The sequence below is a fragment of the Syngnathus floridae genome, chromosome 13 (assembly GCF_059516105.1).
Source record: "Syngnathus floridae isolate MCC-2025c chromosome 13, RoL_Sflo_1.0, whole genome shotgun sequence".
Lineage (NCBI taxonomy): Eukaryota > Metazoa > Chordata > Actinopteri > Syngnathiformes > Syngnathidae > Syngnathus > Syngnathus floridae.
This window is the reverse complement of record NC_142425.1, coordinates 6,318,008-6,345,820: the sequence shown is the minus strand read 5'-3', so window position 1 is coordinate 6,345,820 and position 27,813 is coordinate 6,318,008. Positions and strand designations below refer to the sequence as shown.

General features: G+C 39.4%; 2 protein-coding genes across 11 annotated transcripts in view; one reads left to right on the top strand and one right to left on the bottom strand.

The window, feature by feature from the left end:
* Positions 1-27,813, bottom strand: part of mfsd8l1 (major facilitator superfamily domain containing 8-like 1) — a 240,800-nt gene that overhangs the window by 46,142 nt on the left and 166,845 nt on the right. The window lies entirely within an intron of this gene.
* Positions 1-27,813, top strand: part of ephb3b (eph receptor B3b) — a 49,062-nt gene that overhangs the window by 2,963 nt on the left and 18,286 nt on the right. For all 9 annotated transcript variants that reach the window (XM_088394675.1, XM_088394677.1, XM_088394671.1 and 6 more), the window contains exons 2-3: positions 22,372-22,436; positions 25,639-26,311. In XM_088394675.1, the coding sequence (XP_088250801.1) occupies positions 22,372-22,436; positions 25,639-26,311 (738 nt within the window). The remainder of the gene's footprint in view (positions 1-22,371; positions 22,437-25,638; positions 26,312-27,813) is intronic.

The following is a 27,813-nucleotide window of genomic DNA, read 5'->3' as shown; positions in this document are numbered from 1 at the left end:
ATCCCTCTAATTTACAGTGGCAGTGGTATTTCTGTGTTTCTTTTATGCGTTTTTATTTTATCATAATGGGCATATAGTGGAATACAGTATCTCTTCTTCCAGGCAGCCTCGGACTACGGCAATTATTCATTTTGGAAAATCACATTTCCTCTTCATATAAGTTAGACAAATGGGCGTTCAATTGTCTTTTGTAACAGCAAGGATGTATTTATGGCGCAATATGGAGTGATTGTGCACAAACGGGGAGCTTAGATGCACACGTTTATGTGTTTACGTGGGTGAGATCACACCTCCACGGGAGCCTTCCTCGGCCCGTTTACACTTGGCGGATGATTTATACTGTGTGTAAGTGTATGTGTGACAGCGGGGGTCCTTGTCAGTGTCACGATTTTTATGTTATTACAATTATCACGGTTTGAGCCAAGCATAAGCAGTGCTTCTAAATCACATTCCCACCAAGTGGAATTAAACAAAAGCGTTTGATTGATGCAGTGCGAGTATGGAAGCATGTAATAAATACATGAACAAATGAATGAATAAACAATGAATAAATTAATAAATAAATGAGCATCTATCCATCCATCTATCCATCTATCCATCTATCCATCTATCTATCTATCTATCTATCTATCTATCTATCTATCTATCTATCTATCTATCTATCTATCTATCTATCTATCTATCTATCTATCTATCTATCTATCTATCTATCTATCTATCTATCTATCTATCTATCTATCTATCTATCTATCTATCTATCTATCTATCTATCTATCTATCTATCTATCCATCCCATGTTATGAAAGAGCATATAGGCGTTGGCACGGGTGTAATTGTCACATGGAGGCTTCAACAAAGTGTCAATTGATGTGCTCCATATCGATTGAGGCGATCGATGTAGCTCAGCCTTTTAAAAAGGCAGAACTAGATGCAGGGAGGGAGACTTGCAGTGCTCTTGCAAGGAGCAATTACCAATTCATAAGGCTATTCATCACTGGTTCCGAATCAATTGGAGGGACCATTTGGCCTCATTGTTCAGCAGTCCCCCCGTCCCAAAAAAATAGTTAATACAAGCTCAAAACCATTTAACAACAATAAAAACAACTCTAATAATAAAATGCTCCCCCTTCTTCTCGGTAATGTCCAATTTTTAATTCTTTGAGAATAATAACAATATAATACTAATAATACTACAACTGCTACTATTACTACTACTACTAATACTACTACTAATAATAATACTGATAATACTATAAATACTAAAAATGTATTATTATTATTATTATTATTATAATGATTATTATTAATATTTATTTTTTGATTGTAAAAATGTCTGCCCTTCTTATTGTTCTGTTTTGTAATTTTCTTTGAGGATAATTATAATTTGATGATTATTATTGTTATCATTATTATTATCATTATTGTCTGTGGCTTCAGTATATTACAATTTTTGTTTACCATGTAGTTTACTGTTTGCATTGCAGTTGGTTTCTTACCATTGTGCAAAGAACCCTCAAATGATTTCACCGAGACTCTAGAATTGGGCCAAAAAAGGGCCTGTCTAATTTTGCAGTGAGTAAAATGCATCTTGAGTTGATAAAAAAATTGATGGGCATCTTTCAGGAGCACAATTTGGTGGTGATCCAAATTAGTATTGTATAGCCACAGAAGAGGACTTGTGCTCAATTTTGTGCCATTGCTGTTTTTATTATTCTATTGTTTATCTGCATTTGTTTTGATGATCCTCTTAAATACCAGCCAGTAGACGTGAGCTATATAGAGGTCAACTATGGGAGTGAGAGCCCTTAGTATTTAGTGTCTTCCATCCGCTATGTCGCTCATTTTTCTGACAGCAGCTCTATTGAACAGATGTACGTTGATTTAGATTTGATCGGGCATGAGACGCTCAGGAAGAATGGTGGGGGGTCAGACAGCAACCTATAAGAATGGGATGATGATATGGAGGGTATTGTGTCGTTGTAGTATTGCGATGTGGGTCAGAACTGGACCCAAAGCAATGCTGTTGATATGCTTTAAGCTATCCGGGTGTGCAGGAGTGCTCATGTGCACAGGGCTCTACTTCATGACTAAAATGGTGGCGTGGAAAGATTTACCGAGCTGGAATTTCACATGAAGGCAGGCAACGGCCATCTTTGGCCAGCTGGTGCCTTCACACACCATGCTGGAGGATAGACAGGGCACACTTTATTTTACGACTCTACCTTATTCATGCAAATTTGTTTAGGTTGTCTATTAATTAGTTTTAGTGTTATAGTTTGAAACATGATCAGTGGCATGTAAAAGTAGCTGCAATATGATATTGTTGGATAATTAAACACACTAGTGCATATATTATTAAAACCAAGTGTAGCATGTCGCCAGCACTTGTAAAGTGGTTGTTTTTTTTTACATACATTTTAAGATATAAATCCAGTGCAATAAATCTTCTAATTAACTGATGAACGATTTAAAACAATTAAAAATATTCAGTACACCCTGGACTGATCACCACTCAATCACAGGGGACAAATCACAGAATGTAAATTATTATTATTATTAATTGAGGTAATTGCATCAAAATTATACATATAATAAACATACAGTGTACATATAATAAATAAGTAATTAAGGTAGGTAGTTAACAAAAGATTGTTCAAAAATGGAAACAGAAAATTATATTTTTCCTAATGTAATAGAACAAAACTGTCATTTTTAAGCATTGTGCATAACAAAAAACACATTGTGATTTATTCAGTCCTCTATGAGGGAGAGCAAGAAACAACTATAATGTGTTATTCATTAAAAAAAGTTGAGAGTGGATTTAACGCCATAGTCATGGTTGAGAGCATTTGGAACACTTCCTGATATGAACTGTCCCCCCAAAAAGTTGGCCAAGCTATCCGTCTGCAACTGTCTGATGAATACAGTCCTTAATCTTTGTTCACCGGATTTAAAAAGACATCTCCTACCTTGATCATTACATCTCATGTCAAGTGTGTGTGTTCGTGTCGCCAAACCGCAGTTTGCTGAGAGAACTTTGCTGTGCATGCTCTTTTTCAAGACACCCTATGCTGTGTGTGTGTGTTGACTCATTTCGTGCTGGCATCACATGGAGCCCAGGGGCCTTGCGGGATGGCACGTCTTTGACACCCAGGGTAGAGCCCAAGCTCGAGAGGCCAAATGTGTCTGAGCCTGCCCACCATTGCTGCTGTCTCGAGTCAGCAGAGCAGAACGTCTCTCACACACACAAACACACACACGCACGCACACACGCGCACACAATTGTCGCGGGTGAAAAAGACTGAACGCGAGCAAGCTGGGTGACACAGCATGTGTGTCAGGGGGGTTTAATAGTGGGGGGTTGTTTGAGAGAACAAATTAGTTTAGTTAATTACTTAGGTAGTTAGTTAACATATGAACTGGTTTAGTCAGAGAGCAGAATATGAAAGTTCAATGGTGATTGTGGTTATTAGTGGGATATTCCCCTTTTTGACTGTACAAGTTACCTTCCAAATATCAACGGACACCTTTGACATGGTATTACACGTTAGAGTTGATGTTTTCAAAGCGGCGTTGGGCTAGCTGTACCTAAAGTGCGTGCTTAGTGACCATGTGTCAAAAAAAATATACAATTTAGTAGGGTTAGTACCTGTTGTTTTTTCATCTCCTCACTACCCATGCCGTGTGACCCTCAATCAGAGGTCATAAGTGGCCCATGTTCAAACCACTGCGAGAGGGGGGACTATGTTCTTGAGCCTGGGTTAGTTTCTTTTTAAACATACTTGTCAAGCTCCCGGGGCTATCGTGTTCCAGTTGTGAATAAAAATACAGTGAAAGAGGATGTGTATATTTAAATAGGCTGACTGTGCAGCTTGTTGATACATACTGTGTGAAGACACACCAGAAACACGGATAAGCGTCTGACACGGAAGTCACTTTATCATCCTAAAGCTGTTGTATGGAATTATATAAATGGAATGATGCATACATTTTACTCTAGCTTGCACTTACTTAACTATATGGAATTGGACCAGGAATTTTTAAACACATGTGATGTCCATTACTTTTTTTTTTTTTTTAACTTTGTGGACAGTTGAAGCAATGCAGGAGGTTGGCGGGGTTGAGTTAGACAGGAACAGGTCCGCCTTCGGGCTCACTTCCACAGTTTCATTGCCACCCTCAGACTTCTCCAACAAATTTAACTGGCAATGCAGGGGGAAAAAAGGTCTTTGATATATTGCATTTCTTTTCAACATTGACAGTTACAGCTGTCTGGAGAGTGGCCGTAGCCATGTTACCGAGTGCCTTCAGGCGGCAAAAAAGCCACTTTACCTGGTTTCAGTTTGGCAGGGCTTGTTAAATATATCACAGGCATCGGGCCGGAACCTACAATGTCACAATTTGGTAAATTGAATGTTTTTCACAAATCCATAAAATACTCTTAGTCCACATGTGTGGGTGTTATTTTACAAATTACACTGGACAACATTTTTTTTTTTTTTTTTTTTTTTTACAAAATCTTAAATCAGGGATGTAAGTATAATTTCCAGGGTTTTTTTTTGTTTTTTTTGCTCTGATTGCAAATCTGGTCATTTTTAACACATCAAGTTTTAATAATAATAATAATGATAATATGACGCAATTATGTTTCATAATATTTATGAATTAAGGGTCAGGATCCTAAAAACAATTATTTTTTGTTTTGAAATGTCATCGCTATAAATTACAACACAGTAAAATCTGTATTGTGAAAAAATTAATAGGTCTAATTAAACTAAAAAGATAATATATAAAAAATAAAAGATAAAATAGAAAATAGCAAATACATTTTTAAATCAGGAGGAACACATTCTATTAATAGTGCGAAGCCAGAGTTAATTTGGTAGGATTCACAAAAGAATAATTAATCATAGTAAATTTGGGAAGGCACAAGCGTGCATTTTATGCTTTAGTGAGGAAATCAGTAGGCCTACTCACATTAATCAATGCACCTCACTGGTTCCTGTCACATTTTTTTCACTTCTCATGTGCACTGTCAAAATCATTCATCACCTGTACTTCAAAAAGGCTCACAAACTCAATGAGACCTCGTCTTCTATTATAAATGGAGGACACAAACAGCAGCAGTTTTAAAGACTGTCATGTTTTCAGCAATGCAATGTGTTTACTAGCACATCTTTAACGCTCACTCCAGCACATTTCAGTTGAAGCGGTACCAATCACACGTGACCTTTTGGCGTGATATTTACATAATCCCAATGGTCCCGTGGCGTTGCCTCCTGCGGACACTGCCAGCTGCGGCAGCATTTATTTAACCTTACTTCAAGTTAGACCCGAGTCTCCCTGACATGCTGACTTTAATGTTTAGGGGAGTGCAATACTTAGGAGACAATAAAAAGACTAGAAAGCCTGAATGCCCACTTACATGACACTCTTTGGGCAATTGAGCAAATGTAGAAGTGCCGACTTTTTTTTTCTTAATGACTCTGCCAGTCATCACACCTGTCCATTTGGTAACAGCAGGACAGTTGTTAAACGGAAGGTGTGACACCATTTGTTTGGACATAAACATCTTTGTACAGATTTATACTGAATTTAGAATTTGAAAAATGTGAAAAAATAAAAAAAATATCACTTCACTGATGCATTTTTGACAGTATTACAAGGTCATTGGGAGTAAGAATAATCATTTTAATTATTTTTATTTTATTTTTATTTTTTTAAATTAATCAATTCGATTAGTAGAGTTTGTGATGTGTATTGAAGCCACCTTTTGGAGTGCAAAATCTTCATGCCATACATGGCCGCTTGACCATCGTAAATGAGCACAAGTAAATTAACTATTACATTTATTTTTCCATCCACAACTGCAAATAACCTCAGATTGAATTCCCATCAACTCAAATTGTATGTTACTGAAGCATTTTTCAGTTGTTCATTTCAATGCTTGTGACGCGGGCATTGTTAGCATCACTTTTAACAGGATTTGAACAATGAAGTCTAATTGCAGAGCACCAAATAAAAGTGCTGCACAATACCATCTGACCCCTGCCTCAGTGCCAAGTCCAGCCACAAACAGCTTCCCTTTCTCCTTTCTCACCCCACCAAAATCCCTTCTAACCTTTGATTTCTCCTCACAGACACACACATTCTCGCATACATACATACCCCCCCCCCCCCCCCCCCCACACACACACACACAAGAAGTGGCAGTTGCTTAATAAGGTGGCCAATGACCATCCACATGTGCACATTACCTTCACTCAATGCACATGCACCAATCACTGTCCAAATTCACACCCACCTGCTTCTTAGGGTCACACTTTGCGTCCACTTCCATCCATTCCACCACTAATGAATCAATCAGCTGGTACCGTTCGTTTCATTGCTGTCAGACCCCATCGATCAGCCCATTTCTCACAGTCGCAACAGAGCAGCAGGGGAGCTTGGAGATTGAGAGTGAAGAAGGGCTTTGAAATATACAGACAGTTCAAAGACTTTTTTATCTGCTGTACTCCTCCTGAATTATGGCATTGGGATGTTGAGTAGCAATGTGCATGCGTGTTTGAATTTGATGAGAGGAAAGAAGAGAGCTTTCTGGAGTTTGTTCATGGTGACTGACCTTGCGTTTTTACCTTGGCAAAAGTTGTGGTTGCAAACTTTCAACTTAATGGGTGGCAAGAGACAACAGGAAGAACTTAGAGGCTAAAGTTCACAGCCAGGCATTCTCATTATTTGACATTCATATCTACACATTTGTTTCATTGCTTTTATACTTTCTGCTTGAATAAAAATAATAATGGAATTTTATGGCAATGATTGCTGGTTTATTCACTGACTTGACACAACAATATTGAAAGTGACCTAATTTTGATGAATTGTTATTGATTAATTTGATTTTATGTTTTGCAGCGTACGTGTCAAATTATCAAATATAGTATAACCCTCATTTAATGTTGATAATTCAGTTAAAAACTGAAATCCATGAATTATATTAATTCACTACACAGCGTAATGTCCCATAATTTTCAGCCAATAAAAATCCACTAAAATAATTTTAATTATTTAAAAAATATATTAAAAATATTACTTTTTAATACAAAAATATGGTAGAAATTGGCCCTCTGGAGAGTGTTTCTTTAATTAATCTATATGTGTTTTACCTTTTGAATTGATTCTACTTTTTTGTGTAACAGTTTCAAAACACGATCTTTGGGTAAGTAGTGATTGCAAGTGTAACAGTAGCTTCTATTTAATATGCAAAATGCTCAATTGTCCTCAATATTAAAACTGTGTTCCGCAAAAGGTGAAAAGCATTATTTTGTTTAATACATGATTACTTTTTAATCGTGAGGCGGCGTTGACCTTTGGTTGTCATGCAGCACGGCAGACGAGCTAAAAAATGAGCTCATCCAGAAATAAAGCTTCACCTTTCATTCATTTTATTTGGCTTCTCTTCCTCTGAGTCTTGCCTCAAGCTGTTGTTTCCATTTTTCCTCACCACTCTTCTGCTGCAACCACTCGTCATTTCTGCCTCATCTTGTCACAAATACAGTGGGCCCTAATTATAGTATTATTGTCCTCTCCCTGTTATCTCATGCCTGTTTGATGTATTTGACGTAAAAATTCTAGAAAGGGACTCTGACTATTGCAAAACCTCTGTAATTGTAAATTGAACAATGACAGACTGTCAATAAAAAGCAAAAGCAAATTAAATCTCCACAATTCAACATTTTCCCCTTCATCCATTGAAGGCATCACAAATGCAGGTGTACACAAATCAAATCAATTTACATCTTGGATATACGTTCTTTTTGCAAGGTTGACCCCCCACCCCACACACACACCACCACCACCAATACATGTTCGATGTCTGTCAACATGAGCCGTGCAAAGTTTTGACTAAGTGGGGTGGAATGCAAAAAGAATGCACCTCCATACAGCAGGACAAATTGCCACAGGGGGTGTCAAGAAGTGGTATGCGGTGTCTAGTTTTTAAATGCCTAAGAGAAAAAGTGTGAAAAGAAGCAGAAGAAAGTTGTAAGTGTGAAGGGGAACACACACTCACAGGAGTCAAATAACCCCTAGCCAGATGAGGGTCTGGGGGTCAAGTGGAAGGGGGGGGGGGTGTCTGGGGTGTGGTTGGGGGAGAGTTGTGGAGAATTATAATGTTTAAGCCTCCAGTGTCAGGAAGGGGATACAAAAGCATTACCTCCATTGCCACTTTTGGCCTTTCCCAATCCCCGAAGGGAGGGGTGGTGGTGGTGGATAGGAGGGTGTGATGATTAGCGATTCAATTTGGCTTACCATCAATCAATGCCTCAAAGATAGACAGGATTTCTGCGATATTCCATCCTTGCAAACAGATTGGCTCAGCCCCTCTTGAGATTCAACACCCCCCTCACCCACCCACCCACACACACACACACACACACACACATACACTTTGTTAATTAAGCACCCACCCTGACCTTGCTTTTACTTATTTATGAATCTGTGCTACGACCAGGGCTGGAAATCCTTTGCACCCCCCCCAATTAGTCCATTGCTAATGGAGCTTCTTTCAGACAATCCATACAGTCCCAGTAATGGCTGCTGACCCCAGTTTTTTTTTCTATGTAAAGCACCACCCTGACCTTGATGTTTCATAAAACACTTTCTAGCGGTATGGCGGTATGTTCCTGTGATACTAAGTGCTCCACATAATGAAAAATCTATCTAAACAATTCCTCACCTATTTATTAGCCTAAGAATAGAGCAACTCATGTTAGACTTGGCTGTCATTAAAGATGGATGAAAACCTGGAGGAACAGGATGGCGAACTATGGTGTTTGTGAAATATTAACACTTTCCCAGGGCAGCAAAAGCGCTGGAGAAATAACACACTTTTTCTACTTTGTCATCTCTTTATAGCTCAGTTGTTGCAATACTTTCAAAGGTCAGGACAAGAGATTTTAGAGTACATTAAGTTACTTCTCAATCACAGAATCATTGGGAAGATTCTGATGCCGCTGCCTGTTTTGTGCCCACTACTGAGGAGGGAGATTTGTAGTTTATGGGTTAAACAAGAATTGGCTGCAAGAATGGAAACAACAGTTACTGTTATAGCCTTGAGTGAGCCACACCAGTAGATAAAGTCATACGGCTAACTTAAATCCAATAATTACTGTAGCTACAAATCTACCAACACAAACATCCTCTGCCCAAAAAAAGCCTTTTCCTCTGCTTTCAATGACGATGCCAATGCCCGGGGTCAGTTGGTCCAATCTGTTGTGGCCTTGGTGTAGTGAAAGGAGAATCCCATTAACAGTTGTCCCAAGTGGACCAGCATCCCTGGGGAGCCATTTTTAACCTCGCCACTTTGATTGGTTCACTGTCAGGGCCAATGACTAATCGGGCCAATGCTGATCCACACCCAAGAGTTGGAGCGTTTCAGACTCCGCCTAACTTACTATCGAGACCTCCCAAGAGGATTAGGGTTGTGCAGGGATGTACGTGGAAGAGAAGTGATGAATGGAAGTCATATGTTTTCCTTTTCCAGTAAGAGAGAGACAAAAAGGTTGTTGTTCATGCTCTTAAGATTGCTTCGGTTGTCTCACATACTGCTTTCGTTAATGGGCCAGTTTAGGCATAAACAGGAAGATTGTTATTTTTTAACTTAATATATGCTAGAAGGGGTGGGCAGGTGAGGTAAACCCCTTGGTGACTAATAAAGTTATTCAAGTTAATTATTTTCTTTTAACACATTTCTCTTTGTGGAAGAATTTGAACTTGTGTTAATCTTATCCACTGCATTAATAGAAAAGAATAAATCTGACTGATTTACCTATTTCATAGATGATCCTGTTAAACGTGAATAAAAATGACCAAATATGTAAAATAACCATCAGACTCTGCAGCACTGTAAAATATTCAGTATAAATGTTATTATATATATTATATTACTGACGTTTGTCTGTTCCCCGAATGACCTTATCGGTAGCGCTCTATGCAAACATTCATGAAAATCTGTGCTTTGACTATTCAGGATAACCTGTGGCAATGACTCGTGCATGCGCTCAAACGTGCATTGTGCGCTCCATAAATCCATCAGTCGATGCCTTTTGGCCTTGTGTGCCTGTGGAGGTGGGTGAGGTGTGAGGAATGATGGGTCATATCCTTCTCCTCCCGAGTTGTCAGCTGTAGTAGCACATTATTGGAGGGTGAATAATACATTAGCCTACAGCATAGCCCACAAAATATGTTGAGGTTTGGTATAGATGACTACATAAAAAAAAAAAATGTGTATCTTCAGGGCAACCAGGTTCAAAGAGGGATGACATTCAACTCTAAGGTTAATAATTTTATCAGCTCAAAGGGTCGCGTGGGGAAACGGGAAGGGAAGGATGCTGAAATTTCACAGTTTAGGATTTTTCCTTCAAGGTGAGAAACTTCAACATATCTCACTTAAAGTTTAGTGTGTAATGTTCTTGATATTTTGCCAATGATGTACAAGGATTTTTTTTCTTCTGAGATTTATTCTACCTCAAGGTAGCTTTGAGGACAACAGAACACCTCCAGATTAAAGAACCATAAAGCAGACAAACACCTGGCCGCTTGGCTGCTTTGAATCTAATCGAGTCACCATACACTGAGAGAGTCTTGTGCATGGGTCAGTGATGCAAGAGGTTCTGGAATTTTGATGGGATTATTTAGACATCCATCTTGCGAGGATGATGGCGTTATGAGTTTGTTTGTGCCTTTGGTTGAGAAAGATGGATTACCCAGCTTCAAAGTGTGGAGTATCCAAAGCCAGTCTGTTTTTGTGTCATGCCAATGCACAGAGGTCTTTATGTAATTGAAACGGGCCTGTGAAAACCCCCTTGCCATATGGACCCCAGAAGAATTGGTTGTCTGTCCATCCGTCAATTTCTTTTAATTGCCCAGAACATGTGCCCGGGTTATCTATCCAGTGGTTTCTACATGGCTTAAATACATTAATATCTAATAGGCCTTGGGACCACACCACTCCCTGACCGTCAGACTGACCAGATAATGCAGTCAACCTCAGCACATCAACATCTTGCACCGTCCTCAAATATTCTTTTTATCAAATGCAGTTTTACTTTGAGGTCATAGAATATTCAAATTTCTTAATACTTCACAAAACATGAAATGATGTAACTGCGTTAAACTAATTTTCAGTAGTTTGTTACATCAAGTAAGTCAGAATCAGAATGAATTTTATTGTCGAGTCAAATCCTTTCATACTGTCTCCAAGCTTGCCAACAGTTGAATAGAGTATAGTCTAATTTACTAAATATCTGGTGTTCCGATTTTCGTGTCTAGTCTTGGATTTGGCAAAATAATTTCCTTGGTTTATTTTAATGCACGATACGATGTTGGAAACGGATGTGACGTCAGGTGGTTGACTGGGCCGTGCCTCACCCATAAAATTGAAACCTTTTTGAAGAAAGGTGAAGAAACATAATGCCAACAATAATAGTTTTTATTTGCAAGTCACTCATTCAAAATTAGAAAATGATCCCAGGAAGAATGAGATCCTGTAACAATTTAATTTAGTGTATATTTACAGACTCAACATTACCTACCGCCAGGTAAACATTCATATTTTGTAAACTGAATAAGATTTTGTATGCATGTTTTTTCCTGCTGCTCATGTTTAAACAGGCATCTACAGCTACATTCTCACACATTGATGGCAAAACAGAAATGAGAACACTTATGAGAAAATGCAGGGGGAACTGGAAGAGCAAACAAGCCAGACCGTAATTGTCATGTATGCCTCGCGCCATTTTTAAATTGTCAAAAAAATTGGCAGTAACAGTGCAGATGAAAACCCTTGTCGGCTGTAGTAAAACAAGGTGAACGCAACTAAACCTGACAGTATACATAATAGGGGATATTAAAACTTGAAGGCAGGTTATAGCGGGATGGGAAGCGTATGTATTTCCCAGCATCTCTAATACTTAATCGCCGCCTACAACTCTTCTAAAACTAAGCCATGTGTTTAATTTACCCACAATGCCTGTTGTGTGTGTGTGTGTGTGTGTGTGTGTGTGTGTGTGTGTGTGTGTGTGTGTGTGGGTGCGTATGTGTGTGTGAGAGTGACAGAGAGAATATAAATTCACTGTGCAGTGTGTATGGGAATAACAGATTTCTATGTATGTTTTGGTACAAGCAATGGATTAGTACATGGATTGTTGACAGAAAACTTCAATTGTCAATCATTTGTTGAGCAGCATTATGCAGTACTCCCCATGTTGTTGCTGACTGGAGCTTCATTGTTGGGGTCACAAACAAGCTGCCCAGGCCATCATAGATATTCTGATAGACTTGAATACAGAGAAAAAAATATATATATTCTAGGGTGCTCTACATTTCGAGGTAAATGTGATTGCCTGGTACAAGTGTAAACATAGCCTGAGTATTGTGGTAGGATTCATGTCAATCATAAGTGCAGTGATTCAATTAATTATGTGGTAAAATTATAACAGTGTAATGAGAAGTAACACCTAGGGCGGTTTATTTTTTCTTTTTCTTTTTAAATTCTATGCAGCTCTACTGGATTTAATGGACAATATGAAGAAGGGCAAACAGATATTGATTAGCACTGCCGTAACAATGCCTGTATATATATATTTTTTTCATTATGTCACTGCTCTATCTGTCTGTCTATCTCTCTCTCTCTTTCTCTCTCTCGCTCTCTCTCTCTTCACAGTTTCTATCCACACTGGTTCATTAGTGGCCGTTTTAGCTGCTCGAGAGGTGATTTCCATTTACGCAGGAGAGGTCTAACAAGTCAAGTTATTACAGCAGCCAAGTGTGGGATTAATTAACTTGATGGCGATTAAAAATCAGGGTCGAATAATATCTTGCAGTAAGAGAGTGCAAAGTGGGGGAGCGAGACATAGTGTGGTCAGTCACTTGTATTTACGCAAACATTTAAGGGTGGCACCCTGAATCAAAACAAAACAATTGACTCATAAATAATTATAATGTCTGCAGTATGTCACTTATTTAATGTCATTTATACCAAACAAAGGACATTTATCTGCCAGTACTTCAAGAAATGAAATCCACTTGGATAAATACATGAGCCCATTTTAGTGGCCTCTTCTTTGTCATAATGGACCATAAACAATTGCTTAAGTGCAATTAACAAACACAAGCAAACTGAAATTACACCATTTCGTAACAGTGGGTAATGCTGCTGCCAAACTTTTGTTGCAAAACCACTTCTTTACCCCAATGCCTGGAAGCAGAACAACTCAAAATTTGAAAACAGACAAAAGGATTTTTTTTGTGGGGCAAAAATAAAGGACAAACGCAGATTACCTGCCTAGTGTTTCCTGTAAATAACTTCTCTAAAGGTCCATGTGTGCAGTTATTCCTAATTGCATAACTGGAATCTAACTGGAGTGTCCCAATGGTTTAAGTGAGACTCCCTTGCTTCTTTGTACTTACGAGTAAATAGAAAGAGATATCTGTACATAAATATGATCTTGGCGGATGTGAATTTGAACGCCTTGCTTAGAAAAAGGTTTAGTGTGTCGATGCTTGTCATTCATACACGCCCTCGGAGCCCTGACTTGCCAGGTTACATTCCACACTTCAACCTCCCTTTTGTTCTCACAGTTTTTGGCTTGAGTGCCTAATCACTGGGCAGGCAGGTAAGCTGTAACAAGCCACCTTTTATTGAACCGTTGTGAGAAGATAAAATTCCACATCTCCTAAGCTTTTGTTCCGTCCCTTTTTTTGGCCTGTAGCTGAAATGTAATTACTCATCTGCTAAAATTCCCCACCTACATTCATTTCCTCATTTTAATTTAATAAGTTTTCTTCCTTACAGGTAACAAGGGCATACCTGGGAAATTAATGAGACATTAATAATGGAATTGATAATTACCGTACAACATCTCAATACATCACCACATAATTAGTCAAGAGACATCTTTTTTTTTTTCCATGTCAACTCTGTGCAAATCGGTCCAACTATAATTCAACTCTTTGTTTATTCTATACATTTCCATTGAGAAGCAAAAAAGAAACAAGCAAACCTCAAAGACTTTTGGTTTTTGCCACCGCAGTGTTTTTCAAACTGTGTTAAAGTAATTGGAAGCCACTGGTATGTGGAACATGTAGACCGCACTGGGGTTTTGCCCCTTATTGCAGACTCCCAGGCAGCTGTTCCGGGTGGAACAGGAAGTGGAAATCTTTAATTAGATTCAACATTTCATTACTTGATGTTCTGGAAGCGTATTTGAAAGTGATCCGATACAATGGCAGATGACGGTATTAGGAAAAAATTGCATGAAGGCGAATCCACGAAAAAGAAAAACTGAGTAAGAGAAAGCTTGGTGTGCTCAGCCTTTTTCTTGTGGGGTTGATCCATTCAAAAAGCTGTGGCTTTCATTCAATACCCCTGTTCCAGTTCTTTCTAGAGTTCAGCCCAATGAATAAAAAGGATTTGTGTGTTCATGCGAAAAAGAGACAGACAAAGAAAGAAACAGAAAATAAGAGAGCCATACATGCTATTATTTTTCATACTCTTGTGATAATGTTTACATTAGTAATACACTGTGCACATTAGCATATGCATATGAGCTCCAGCTCCCATGTCGAAGGCTTCGCTCAAAATCTTCTTGACTGGGCAGCACAACAACTCACCCCCACCACTGTATAAAAATATGTGAGTGTTTATAGATTTGTGTTGGAGAATGATTAGAACCACAGCGGGACACTACAATAACCATAGACCTTGAACAAAAGGGGTATTTAATTTACTCACATCTATTGTAGTTATTGGATTCACACAAACACTGCAGCAAAGTGTTTATATTAAAATTCATGCAAGAACATGTTGCTTGGGTATCCCATTGCCCCTTTTGTCAGTGCTAGATGTATAGGGTTTTTTTCTGATTGTGGATATTGAAGTTGGCACAGAAATAGAGTAAACAAAAAAAAAAAAAAAAAGGTGCATGTCATAGAAGCGACCACAGGGAGGATGGTAGTGAAGTAGATGATGGCTCCCTAGGCTACGGTAATGCAATGAGAAGAAAACAGGCACCGCCAGGCTGCATGTGAGACACTTGAGGGAAAATATTGTAGATGTCTGAGCACAAACACACAGGATCTCTCTGAAGGTCTATGTATGTCAGTGTGCCAAAAACATTGTGGCAATGAAAGCCGATGATGCTTTAGGGAATAGTGAACACCTCTTGTTGTCTTATGTCTCCTTTGTCAACTTTACACCCACCTTCACCTTCCATGTTCTCTATTTCTCTTGCATTATTTGGTCTTCTTTCTTTCTTTGTCTCTTGCTTGGAACATCTCTTTTCTCCCACGCTTACAAAAGAAATTGTGTTTGATAGCATAAAAAAATAGCTTCCACTTTGTAACTGCGCTGCTTGGTGGTAACCGGGCAGAGAAACCAGGTAATTTTTTTGTGTTTCTCAAAGACATACACGAAATAGAGAGATAGCTTTTACAGTATGTCTTATAAATAGGAATGGTTGAATGGTGGTAATGATAAAGTTGGGAGTTTAGATGAGTGTTGGTTGCTTGTTATTTTGGTTTGTTTCAAGTCTTTTTATAGCAGCTTGAGATGTGCTCTGCCTGTGCATGCTGTGTGTTTGCCTCTCATCTCCGCAACGGTTTCATAAATCAATCAGAGCTTGCTGAGGTTGCACTTATTCCACATTGGGGTTTAAATATGAGTCTTATATCAGGTAATATAGCCTCCATAGGGGGGCTGAGGTGAAATCAACAGCTTTAGATTTTCAAACCAACACACACACAGGCACTCACACAGTCTTGATTACTCAGTCTCGCTTACTTTCTTACACTGACTAATACAAAGGCATACATGCGAATGCACGCAAAATTCGACAAGATCAATATTTCCATATGCAGATCCGCCCGGTGCAGGCGAACGTGCTCCCTGCCCGCTTGTTTGCATTTTTCAGTCGCAGACAACTGAGTCATTCACCAGAAAATCAGATGATGGCATCAAGGAATCTCACGCAAAGGCAAACATTATTCAAGTCAGCCGGTGTTTGGTCACAGCAATCCAATTGCTGACTCAAATAGTATTTACTATCTGTTGAATTAGAACTTGAAACTGAAATAAATTGCTAAATGTAAAACATGAAAATAGGAGTGCAGAAATTACTTCAAGGGTAAAAACTGCTTCATTTTGTTCCATGGAATGTCATGTAAACATCCCATGCCTGCTGAAAAAGCTGGCCCTGTGCCGATATCCTTCATGTGGTTAAATACAGACCTGATGCCCTTAACTTTTACAAATGAGTAAGGCACTTTTCCAAAGTATGACGTGAACTCTTGTGAAACCTTTGATGCCTGGGGAAAAAAAAATGAGTCTAATTTATTGTCCAGAATTTATTTTTCTTATTGTTGAGAGAAAATCAAACAGAGGATGACAGATTGACAAGATCTGTACTTTTTGATGATGTCATTATTAGACGGTGCGATTAGTGTTCTTTTAGAAATCCTTTTTTACGTAACAACATGACAGTGTCAGACAACCTCTCATGAATCAGCACAGCGGGAATGACTCCTTTTACGCAAAAGCCTCCAAGTTTTGTGTCAACCTATGAAGCAGAATTGTACAAAATGTCGTCAGCCGACACATGAGAACTCTGTTATTTAGTCATGAGTGAGCAATCTTGTGAGAGCAGCGCACGCATGAAGATAAGAGCGCGTGTGTTCAATGAAAAGGCACGCTCAGACAGGAAGACAAATGTGGAATGTCAAGGATAGAAAATGAAACCTTTTACATTACCTTATCAGATTTTAAATGTTGGCAACTAAAAATGTTGAAAGTTCAAAGCAATCAAATACAATCGTCAAGTGTAGCAACATTTCATTTATACTTAGACAATAAGAAAACACTCCCAAATGAAGAAACACAGAAATAAATTACATGGACTCTATCCAGAGATGGATTTTGAATACATTTCCATCAATAGATCAATGAATGAAGGTGAGTGCAGTGGCCATTAAAACTACTGGTAATGCTTCACCTCCAGCTCTGTTTGTATATTCCTTAGTTAAACTCTCTCTAGTCATGATGAGTTATTAAATTGTATTCAAACAATGTCATTAATAGAACTGCTGGGACAATATATGTACGTATGTTAACGATCAATTATCGCGAGCATGAAGAGACTTTTGGTTGACCAGCCTCTTCCCATAAGTAGGATTTCATCCAAACCCTATTGTAATTTCATTATATTAATTTGAAAACTAACACTTTGTTTGTTAATATTTTTCTCCCATATCATTTTATTTTTTATTAATAAATCATATTAAGTTATGACCATCAACAAATGCATACTAAACTGGCCCAGTCTCATTACTTAATTGGCATGATTAAATTGGAAAAGTGATTAGTGTTGCAGACAGTGGAACAATGAAGCTCTAGTTGTATTGATATACAGTATGAATACATCCAAACTGCAAAAGGGCAGCTTATAATGAGTTAACATAAGTACACAGTCTTGCACATGGCACATCCTGACACGCATATACAGTACTCACATATACATGGAGAGGCACACCTGGTTTACAGACAGCTGGCCCCGGGGCTACCTGTTCGTCAGATCCTCTTTTCTTTGTAATTAGGGGAGTTAGTGAGAGAAGGGGATGGGGAGACCGACTAGCAGCGGGCTTAGGGGAATGAGATGAAAGATGGGGGTGGAGGCAGAGACAAAGAGGCTCATTCCATCAGCAATACAGGAAATAGCATAGACTTCATTGGAAAAAGCAATTGCATGAGTGCTTGTAATAACACAAACATATGAAAGCAATTTGCACTGTGCAGTATGTCACAAATTACCTCTATTGATTCAAGCATTTAAATTTAAAACGAGAGGCATGCTGTTGCGACTGGAGCGGCGAAGAGTTTGACAAGGGAGAAAATAATTGAGGGCAAGAGTCTTGAGACTGAATTCAAAGGGGCAAAGACAGTTGATCAGACTTCTCTGAGAGCGCTGATGCACGTGGAAGACCGAGACAACAAGGTAAGCAGGGAGCTTATTTGCTTGGCTTCAGGAGTGTAACCCTGTTAGCAAAAACGCGCCGCAAACGTCTTGTGTGACAGCCATTGTGGCATGACTGACAGAGAGCGCTAGTGGGTTGAAGTGTGAGTGTGTATGTGTGTGTTTGTAGACAGACGATGGGGGGCATTTGTCATGGGAGGCAAGTCTGTTCAGGAATTCCACAGAGGAATCACCTCCTTGGCCCGTCTATGTCGCAGCAACCAATTACCGTCCCTTCTGTGTGTGTGTGTGTGTGTGATGCGTGTGTGTGTGTGTGCGTGCGTGTGTGAGTGCATGTGTGTATGGTACTAAATGGGAGGTTTTGCTTAAAAAAAGGGGGATTTCGGGGGGGGCGTGGACTCCTAATCATGGCTCTCTGGCCCCGTACAAAGGCAAAAAGACTGCTTGAACAATTTGAATTTCAATAGCAACTCCTCTCCTGCTCTCTTTTTGTCCCTCCTCTTCCTCTTTCTGTGCAAAAACTCCTCTGTGGATGACAAAAGGCGAGCCAACAAAGATGGCACACAAAGCAATCAGGCTAATAGCGCTAATAAGTTGAGCGCAGGGTCCTCACACTCCATGTTGACACATTTCAGTGTTTCTGTGGCTAAACAGAGGCTCGAGTGTTTGGCAACCAGGCGCCGCAGTATTTTAATGGAGTGGCCACCCCATGCCAGGTTACCATGTGCTCATCATGTTTGACTGCGGACCCAATGTAACAAAAGCAATCCAGAGACAAAAAAGGTCTGGGTAAGACAATGAAGCAATGGAAGAAAATATTTCAGGGAGTGATTATAGGTTTAAAGTCCTTTAAAATGACTTTTTTTGAACTTATCTTGCAGTTTTCATCTTTTACTAGTATTACAACTTACTAAATAAAGATGAGCCATAGTGTTGTGCCCCAGGAAAGCAGAGGGGCATCGGTAGAAATTTTAGAGGATCACATTTATTTATCACCTTGTTGGATCACATTTGTTGTTTATGTGTTTGTTAGTCCGCCTACTACTTCCTGGTTCATGGAGGAGGACAAGCAGATAACCAGTTCTATTCTGATTTTGAAAGTGGAATGTTCCATTGATGCCTTCGTAACTTGACCAATTTGCTGTATCTGCAGATTTTACCACAGATATTCAAGACACCTTCCTCACCTGTCCTCTGCAACATTCCCTTCCCTCAATTATAGTCTTTCTATTGTTTATTTATTTAGTGTCTTGTTTTAACAAAGAAATGTTGTAAGAAGCTTTGTAAATCCGAGTGCTGTGTGTTGAATCTGTATGTGATTGAGCGTGTGGATATGACCATAGGGATGAATGCTTCACTGCCCTCCCCTGTTATTAGCCCAGCCCTGTCATTACAGGATTAAAGAGATGGTAAAGGGGTACCTTACCTTTGTGTGTGTGTGCGTGCATGTATATACCACCGTTCTGATCTTTCCAATTTGTAGTCCTACATTTTTTCCCTTGCACAATCGCACCATGCAGCGAAGACAAATGTCACCACCATGTTTGTTCCGCTAATCCCAGGTGCATTTGGCCTCAATCATTAATAATGCTTAACTAAAGCATTCCCCAGATTACTCAAACATAGGCGTGCTAATTGAATAGGTTCTGTGAGGAGTAGGAGTTTGAAAAACATTTTCATTTATCATGCAAACACACCTCGACGAAGGGAGACATTTTGAGAAGGGGTCATGTCAGCGAAAGTAAACAACAGGTGGTAAGAAGTCTAGGATACCCCGTTTGTGAGTTTTACAGTTTTGCATGATTATTCACATGATTTACTTTGTTTGCGTTTCCATGTCCTCTTAGCTACAAAGACCCCACGTCTCAGTTTACAGATCCCAGAATTGGAGCAGGTTTAGTGAAATGATGGTAATATAGGCAAGCCAAAAGGTAAAGCGTACCATTTTTTGTGTACTGGGGAGGTCTCATATTGACTTTGGGCTTCCCCCGCTCAACCTGTCCTTCTGGTTCTTTGGACACACTGATAGCATGGTTTTAAAAGAAACAAAAAACAACAAAAAAAAAGTCAACTTAAACAACTCCTCTGTAACAGTGCAGGTGGCTTTGGTTTTGATACAAAGTCATGAATATTTACTAATAGTCTACACAGGAGCTTTTTTTGTTTGATTTATCATTCAAACTAAAATAGAAAGAAGATTATATACACTGACTTGTGGGGAGTGGCCAGGTTAGAGAGTGGTCAGCCAGGGTTTGGTTTTGCCCCATTGACTCAGAATTAGTGCTCCACTTTGGGCACAATACAGGGCTTTGCACCAAACACACATACACACTCCCGGTTGCATGCAAGCTCAGGCCTGGTGAGCTTCAACAATGCAGATGCATCAGGAAAGATGGTGGGGATGGTGTATGCATACTCCCGAATGATCCAAACCACAAAGTCAAACTGCACAGGTGTATACTTTGAATAACCCCCTTTCATTTCCCCACCACTCATTCTTCCTCCCTCGTTGTTACTTCTTTTTTGTACCATACTGTTCTGCTGTGTGTGTAATTCTCAGCAAGGTCAGCTATAATGATAAACCTGGCAAGACGTACATAATAATAATAAAACACAACAGTCAGCGGAGGTGTATCATTTTCGCCACTCAGTTTACTTACGACCTGCATAGCGATGAGTAACATGCCTCAAATCACCCATTGTCATGTGATGAGTCATGGGAAATTCTGCAGATAATATCCATTGACACCGTGAGATGAAAACACAAATTTGCGCTTGTTTGGGACAAATGCTGCCATGATACAAAGGGAGCGCATCAACAAAAGCAAACTGCTTTTGTGATTTCTTTTTTTTTTTTTTTTCTAAAGCATTTTCAGCATCAGCACAGAGGCACAGAATGGTTGACAAAGCAAGCGGGCTTTGACTTTGTACAGCTGCGCGTACATTCTATTCACTTCAGCTCCTGGTGCCCCGCCCACAGAGACAGTTGTCAGTAGCTTCACAGTTCCAGAACATTAGGCCCGAGAGGGGCAAACTAAAGCGACACACACAATCAGATTTTATGTTACTTTTTGTCATAAACCTTGTTAACTCCACAGTCTAACAGCCACACACCCATATCTGTAACATTAACTCGAGGCACATGGGGGCTGTAATTCACAAGGAATTCTCAGCTGCACACACATGCTAAATTTACAGTCGTAATTCACAAGAAACTATCACTTGAATGACGTTTGTCGCTTTCCTTGCTCTTCAATGCTGCAACAGGCCTTGAAGTAATAAAGGTCTGTCGACAGCCACTGAACATGACTTGACATGCTGTTGCACTTACCGGTTTGTTTATACAAGGAAATACATTATTAAAGGATTGATCACTTAATCAATCTTTGATTGGCATCTTTATCTAGATTTATATTTAATAGGTGACCACTGATTGCTTATGCCCATATCGTGTAATTTGTTGGACACCAGTGTCACACTAAAAAAATACAAAATGAGAGAAAGATAAAGGACTGGTGGTTATACTGCTATCAGTGACCAAAAGTAGCACAAGCCCAAAAATCCATCACCGCCATTTCATCATTTTATGCTATCCTGTAGCACAGCACAGCGAAATAATAACAGTAGCTTCATGCCGTGCCTTGAGCAGCAGGTAATAAAAGATTCCAAATTTATTTTCCTTCTTCCCTGCTAGCACAACGCTGGCAGCATGGAAGTAGAAAAAGCAGAAGAAGCATGAAATCGGTAAATGGAGGTTGAGAGTCGAAAAGAGGATTTTCAGCAGTGTGCATTGCCCTACCATATTGTGCTTGAGAACTGTTGTGTTTATTTGCTAGTCAAGATGTCGTTTTGTCAGCGAAACCAATTGAAGCGTGTTGACTTTTGTTGCAGTCTAGAGCGGCTCCTTTGTGTCCCCCAACTTTATCACCCCTTATACAAGCCTTCTGTCGGCTTATATATCATGTCAACTTTTACAACCGGTTACTGTAAGTGTGTTTGTGTGACAGTGCCTTGTGAAAAGCAGAACCTTTCTCTTCTTGGTGCAAACCACAGTTGTGCTTTTGTCCCACTCCTTTTGGTCTAATTAAGGCTAATTAGTTTAACAAGGAGGTGCAATAACATGGGCCACATTGCTCCCCTAATCTACCACTGAGATCTCTTCTGCTCACAAACACATACAGTGCTTCATTGTCTAGACCCTTTGTGTCATTAAAATAAAAGCGTTACCTCTAACAGTTTATAACGGACAACTTTCTGTTTTATGACGATGGTTGTAAATCGAGTGAAATTTCGATTGATCTTAACCGTCGTCGTTTCTCTGATCTGGATATTCTGCTTTCATTTTCAGAGACACTGATGGATACCAAGTGGGCGACTACAGAATTAGCCTGGACTTCGCACCCTGAGACTGGGGTGAGTTTATTGTGCAGTCTGTTTGATGTGTACAAAGATTTATACATGTAACACAGATCGAGTCTTCTCAGGGGCAGTGTGAGTACTTACAAATTGATTCAGCTTTGTCAAGAACCACATTACCAAACTGTAATATGCACTACAAAAATGTTATGTGGACTAATCACAGCAAAAGGACACTATAAAATGTGAGGTTTATTTGAAAGTAAGTGAAATAAAGACCCACATTGCTTAACTGCCATGCAATCCAACATACAGTAATTCAACCTATGCATATTTGTAGGAGATCAGGTTTTTGACTGTGTCTAATTGATCCACTTTCGGATGAGTTTACAAATTCGTCAAACCAGTATAGCTCACCTGTCAGATAGATGGATCATTTGATCAGTCATTTTAACCAATTTAGTGACGTTGAGGTATGAATATGTATTATGCAACCGATCTTTAGCTCAACATGCGTCAATATACTTAAAATATATAAATCTTTTCTTCTCTCAAGTTTAAACTGTCTTGGTATTGAACCGTTGTACACACTGGAATCTGCCACCCACAAAGTACCAGTGACAGTTTAATTTTGTTTTTCCATGTGATTTCCACAATAGGTTAAGGAGCTAAGGAAAATGCGTCAACATATTTAAAATATAAAAGTCTGTTATTCTCCCAAGTTTAAACTGTCTTGGTATTGAACCATTGTACGCACTGGAATCTGCCACCCACAAAGTACCAGTGACGGTTTCATTTTGTTTTCCCACGTGATTTCCACAATGGCTTAAGGAGAAGGCCAAAAAAGAGTCTTGACCTCTTCTCAACCATACTTCAAAGTCTACCAACACTCTTCCCAATGCCTTTGTGTGGCCCTCTCACTGTGGCCTCTGTGCTCTGAAAGGCGAGGGCCCCCATTTTTATATTTTGTTTACACCCCAACACACTGACAGGGAAAGTCGACCCCAGCTGTTCCAAGTCATCCACCCTTCCCTTTTCTTTTACAATAAGTAACTCGCCCTTAATGAAGCCAAATTACTCAAACTGCAACAATAAAATGGCCAACCCCCTTACCATAGTCTTTGCCTCTTCACAGCCGTCCATCTTCTGCTCACTCACTCTGACCTCCCTCCCCATCAATGGCAGCAAAGAGACAGCATACAAATTCAAAAACACCTCCCTGAGCAACAGATGCTCCTTTTAAAATGATGGACAGTCTCGAGAGAGACTCTAGATTTTCCTTACACATCAAAATGTTAGTTATTTGTGTATCAAATGTGCATGTTGCTCTTATAGATATGTGATTATTTACATTTGCTACTTTTTAATTATATCATTATATTCTTGAGGTGTCAATACAGTGGCTGAGTTGACAGTGAAATACTGACACCAGGAAGCAAGATAGAGACAGGTTGAGTCCGGAACTCTGAAAGAAAATCCTCAAAATAGACTCACTCACATAATACAGTACACTATCCCGAGAGGCTCTCCTGGCTTGTCTGAGTCACAATGTCGCTGTCTTGTTTGATGGGGTTGCACAAAACAACAACAAAAAGGCTACTACTCTAAATTCCTCCTGCCCACTTCCAGCATTACAGATCCAAGAAATATATAAGATTTTGTTGTTAGGAAATGTGCTATATAAATAAAGTAATATAAATGTAACTAAATAAATGAGTAAGTAAGTAAGTAAGTAAGTAAGTAAGTAAGTAAGTAAGTAAGTAAGTAAGTAAGTAAGTAAGTAAGTAAGTAAGTAAGTAAGTAAGTAAGTAAGTAAGTAAGTAAGTAAGACAATAAATAAATAAATAAATAAATAAATAAATAAATAAATAAATAAATAAATAGTATCTTGCATGCATGAAAATATATTTGGTAATAAAAAATGCTTTCAATGCATATATCTGTGATGTTTTTTACAGCGATATTAGGATAGTACAAACAACAGTTGCAAAAATGCAAAATATTTTCTTTTTTGTAAACACATTGACTATAGTAATTTGCACTTCAGTCTCCATTGGCGCTTCCTGCTTTTAGTCGTCCGATTGACCTGTCAGGTGATTATGGCTTCATTCTTCTGCCATACTTGCTTCTTGCCAGACCAGGGCCGAGCTATGTCCATCTAGTCCCCCTCCTTCACAGCCACTCAGGCCTTAGATGAATAGCCCCTTCCCACACGCATCCATATTTTACCCTTAATTAACATGCTCAGTACTTAAAAGGAAACAACTGGTGTGTGGTTGTGTCATAGTTCTAAATGTTCTTACGTAAACCTCATTGCTAAGTGCTTTTCGTTTAGCTGCAGACCTTACTTTATTTATTCTTACCAGGCACAAAAAAGAAATCCTTCTGTAAACAGAAGGTCAATGTTGTTTTAGATAATGTTTAATGAGAGCAACATTTTTCATCTATAAGGATTAACTACTAAATCATAACATGAGCACATAAAACATTTGTAGTGGTTTAAATGCACACTGCAAACAAACGATGGCTAAGCTTACTAAATGAACACACACTGTTGAAAACAGAGCAGGTCCCCAGCACATACACCCACCCAGACACACTCTACTCACGGGAATCGCTGTTTGAAGTGAGACCGTTTAATTGTGGTGTCCTCATTCCGCGACTGAAAATTGCATTAGATTACAGTGTCTCACACAAAGCTTTTTATAGCCTGGTTTGTGTTCACTCGTTTAATGAAGCTGGTAATCAAAGTTTAGGAAATTTGAATCCAGTTTTGTCCTTAGTAATGCATCCTTTGGGTACTGCAATAGCATTGAAAGATGGAGACAAACGAAGAAAAAAATACAGAAAAGCATGAAGGTTGGAGAATTTCAAAATATTTCAGTTCAATACTTCAGTTCCAGTGTAATTGGTTATGAAGCAATGTGTGTGTTCCCTCCAAACAGGTAATGTGATTATTATGGGTTAAGAAGGTGTCAGGCTGCTCTAATTGTGATGAATCTGCAGTTCTCATCTTTTTTTTTCTTCTTATGCTCACTATAGGACACACACACACTCACGGACCATTTCATTAGATACACTTGCACATCCAATCCAAGAAAGATAGTAATGTGGTTTTGATTGGCAATGAAAGTAAGACTTTGACAATATCTTTTTTAGAGTTTTGTAGAACTCCCTTGCTTCGGTGTTTCAAATATATACGTAACCTCTTTCCATTTGCAACATTTTCGTCTAACCTGTTTTGTTTTTTTCTTTCTAGTGGGAAGAAGTGAGTGGCTATGATGATGCCATGAATCCCATCCGAACTTACCAAGTATGTAACGTAAGAGAGCTCAACCAGAATAACTGGCTACGCAGTGACTTTATCCCGAGGAAGGATGTGCTGCGAGTATATGTGGAGATGAAATTCACAGTGCGTGATTGCAACAGCATTCCAAACATCCCAGGCTCCTGCAAAGAGACCTTCAACCTCTTCTACTATGAGTCCGACTCAGACTCAGCCACAGCAACCAGTCCCTTCTGGATGGAAAACCCATATGTGAAAGTAGACACCATTGCCCCGGATACAAGCTTTTCTAAGCTCGATTCCGGACTGGTCAACACTAAAGTCAGAAGTTTTGGGCCACTGTCCAAAGCCGGGTTCTACTTGGCCTTCCAGGACCTTGGGGCTTGCATGTCACTCATCTCAGTGAGGGTTTTTTATAAGAAGTGCTCCACCACGATTGCAAACTTTGCAGTTTTTCCAGAAACAGCAACTGGAGCCGAGGCAACGTCTCTGGTGATTGCACCTGGAACTTGTGTCCCCAATGCCTTGGAGGTGTCTGTGCCTCTAAAGCTGTACTGCAATGGAGATGGGGAATGGATGGTTCCTGTGGGTGCCTGCACCTGCTCGGCTGGCTTTGAACCAGCCATGACGGATACGCAATGCCAAGGTAAGTTTTACATGTGACATTTAGAAAAACATAATGCCACAACTTGCCAATTTGAACCGACTGACCCATCAATCGTCGACGAAACACCAAAATCTGCACAACAGTCATTAGAAAAACGGACTAAATAAAAATGTCTTTCCTGTCTCCTAATGCGCGACACTTTTCGGTATGAAAACTCCAAATTAAAAATACTGGTCACAAAGAACTGGCCATTCTGAGAAATGATGCAACATGAATCCAATGTCTGCAAGATAGAACAATACATTTTAGATGACACTATCAGCAAGCGCTTGCCCTTCTGACCTTGGTTTAAGCCAATACACCTGGCTGCTAAATAAATGGAAATGCGGCAGAGGCTGCCTATTTATGAAAGCAGGGAGGTCCCTGATGATAGTTTCAAGGCTGATGGAGAACATAGCGAGTTCACAGAGGTTGAGAGCAAGGTGAATTTAGCCGAGCAAGGTCTCAGCTGAAATGGAGTGCAGGTGACAGCAGGAGAGGGTAGGATAAATGGAAAGTGTGTGTTGAGGGGCATGGGGGCGTAAAATTAGGCTCAGGTTGTGTAGGACAAATAGAGACAGCAGGATGAGATAAGGGGGGAGCTGGCAAAGTTATTGATGAGGAGAGGTGATGGAGACTTGCCTGTGTATGCATACTTTGTGCATTTTCAGCACATCAGCCTTGCTGTTAGGGTTCAGAAGACGCCTTTTTGCAGAGACACAAGTGAACAAGCATTTTTCTTGCTTTACATTGAACAATCACTACAGTCAGCACATTAGGGACACTGGCACAATCTAATGGAATCCAATAGGGCTGTATTGTAAATTATAAATTTTGAAGTTTTTATAGACACGGTGAGAGAGGTATACCTTTAAAAATATGTTTGGTCCTCTGTTGGGAGTTCAAAACTTATAGGGCTTCTTGCATCTGAAGACAAAACTTTAATGATTTGGTCTAAATCAGTGGTTCTTAACCTGGGTTCGATCAAACCCTAGGGGTTCGGTGAGTTGGTCTCAGGGGTTCGACAGAGCCTCCACTGAGGAGGTCCAAACAAACCTGATTTCTTGTGTAAATTCTGATTTGCCAGTATGTAATTTGTTGTGAGTTCATGCATTGTGTTGGTTCTGTTCTTTGAACAAGGTTATGTTCATACACGGCTCATTTTGTGCACCAGTAAAAAAACATCTATGTCGTGAATTTAAAAAAATATATTTTCGGTGAATGCGCATATGAAACTGGTGGGGTTCGGTACTTCCAACAAGGTTAAGAACCACTGGTCTAATTAATAGTTCACCAATTCAAACAGGGTTTTCAAGTGAATTAGACATTAAAACTCCAAATCTTGCACTTGTGAACTAGCTCTTTATCAGGTATCGTTTCCCGAAAAAAGTGACCGGTCATTGCTATTACGTTGCACTGTAAACCAATTTATTCCTGGTAGCATATGGTCAAGGCCCTGATGACAAGGACTCAAGCTCTACTGGTCCAGTCATTTTTGTGTA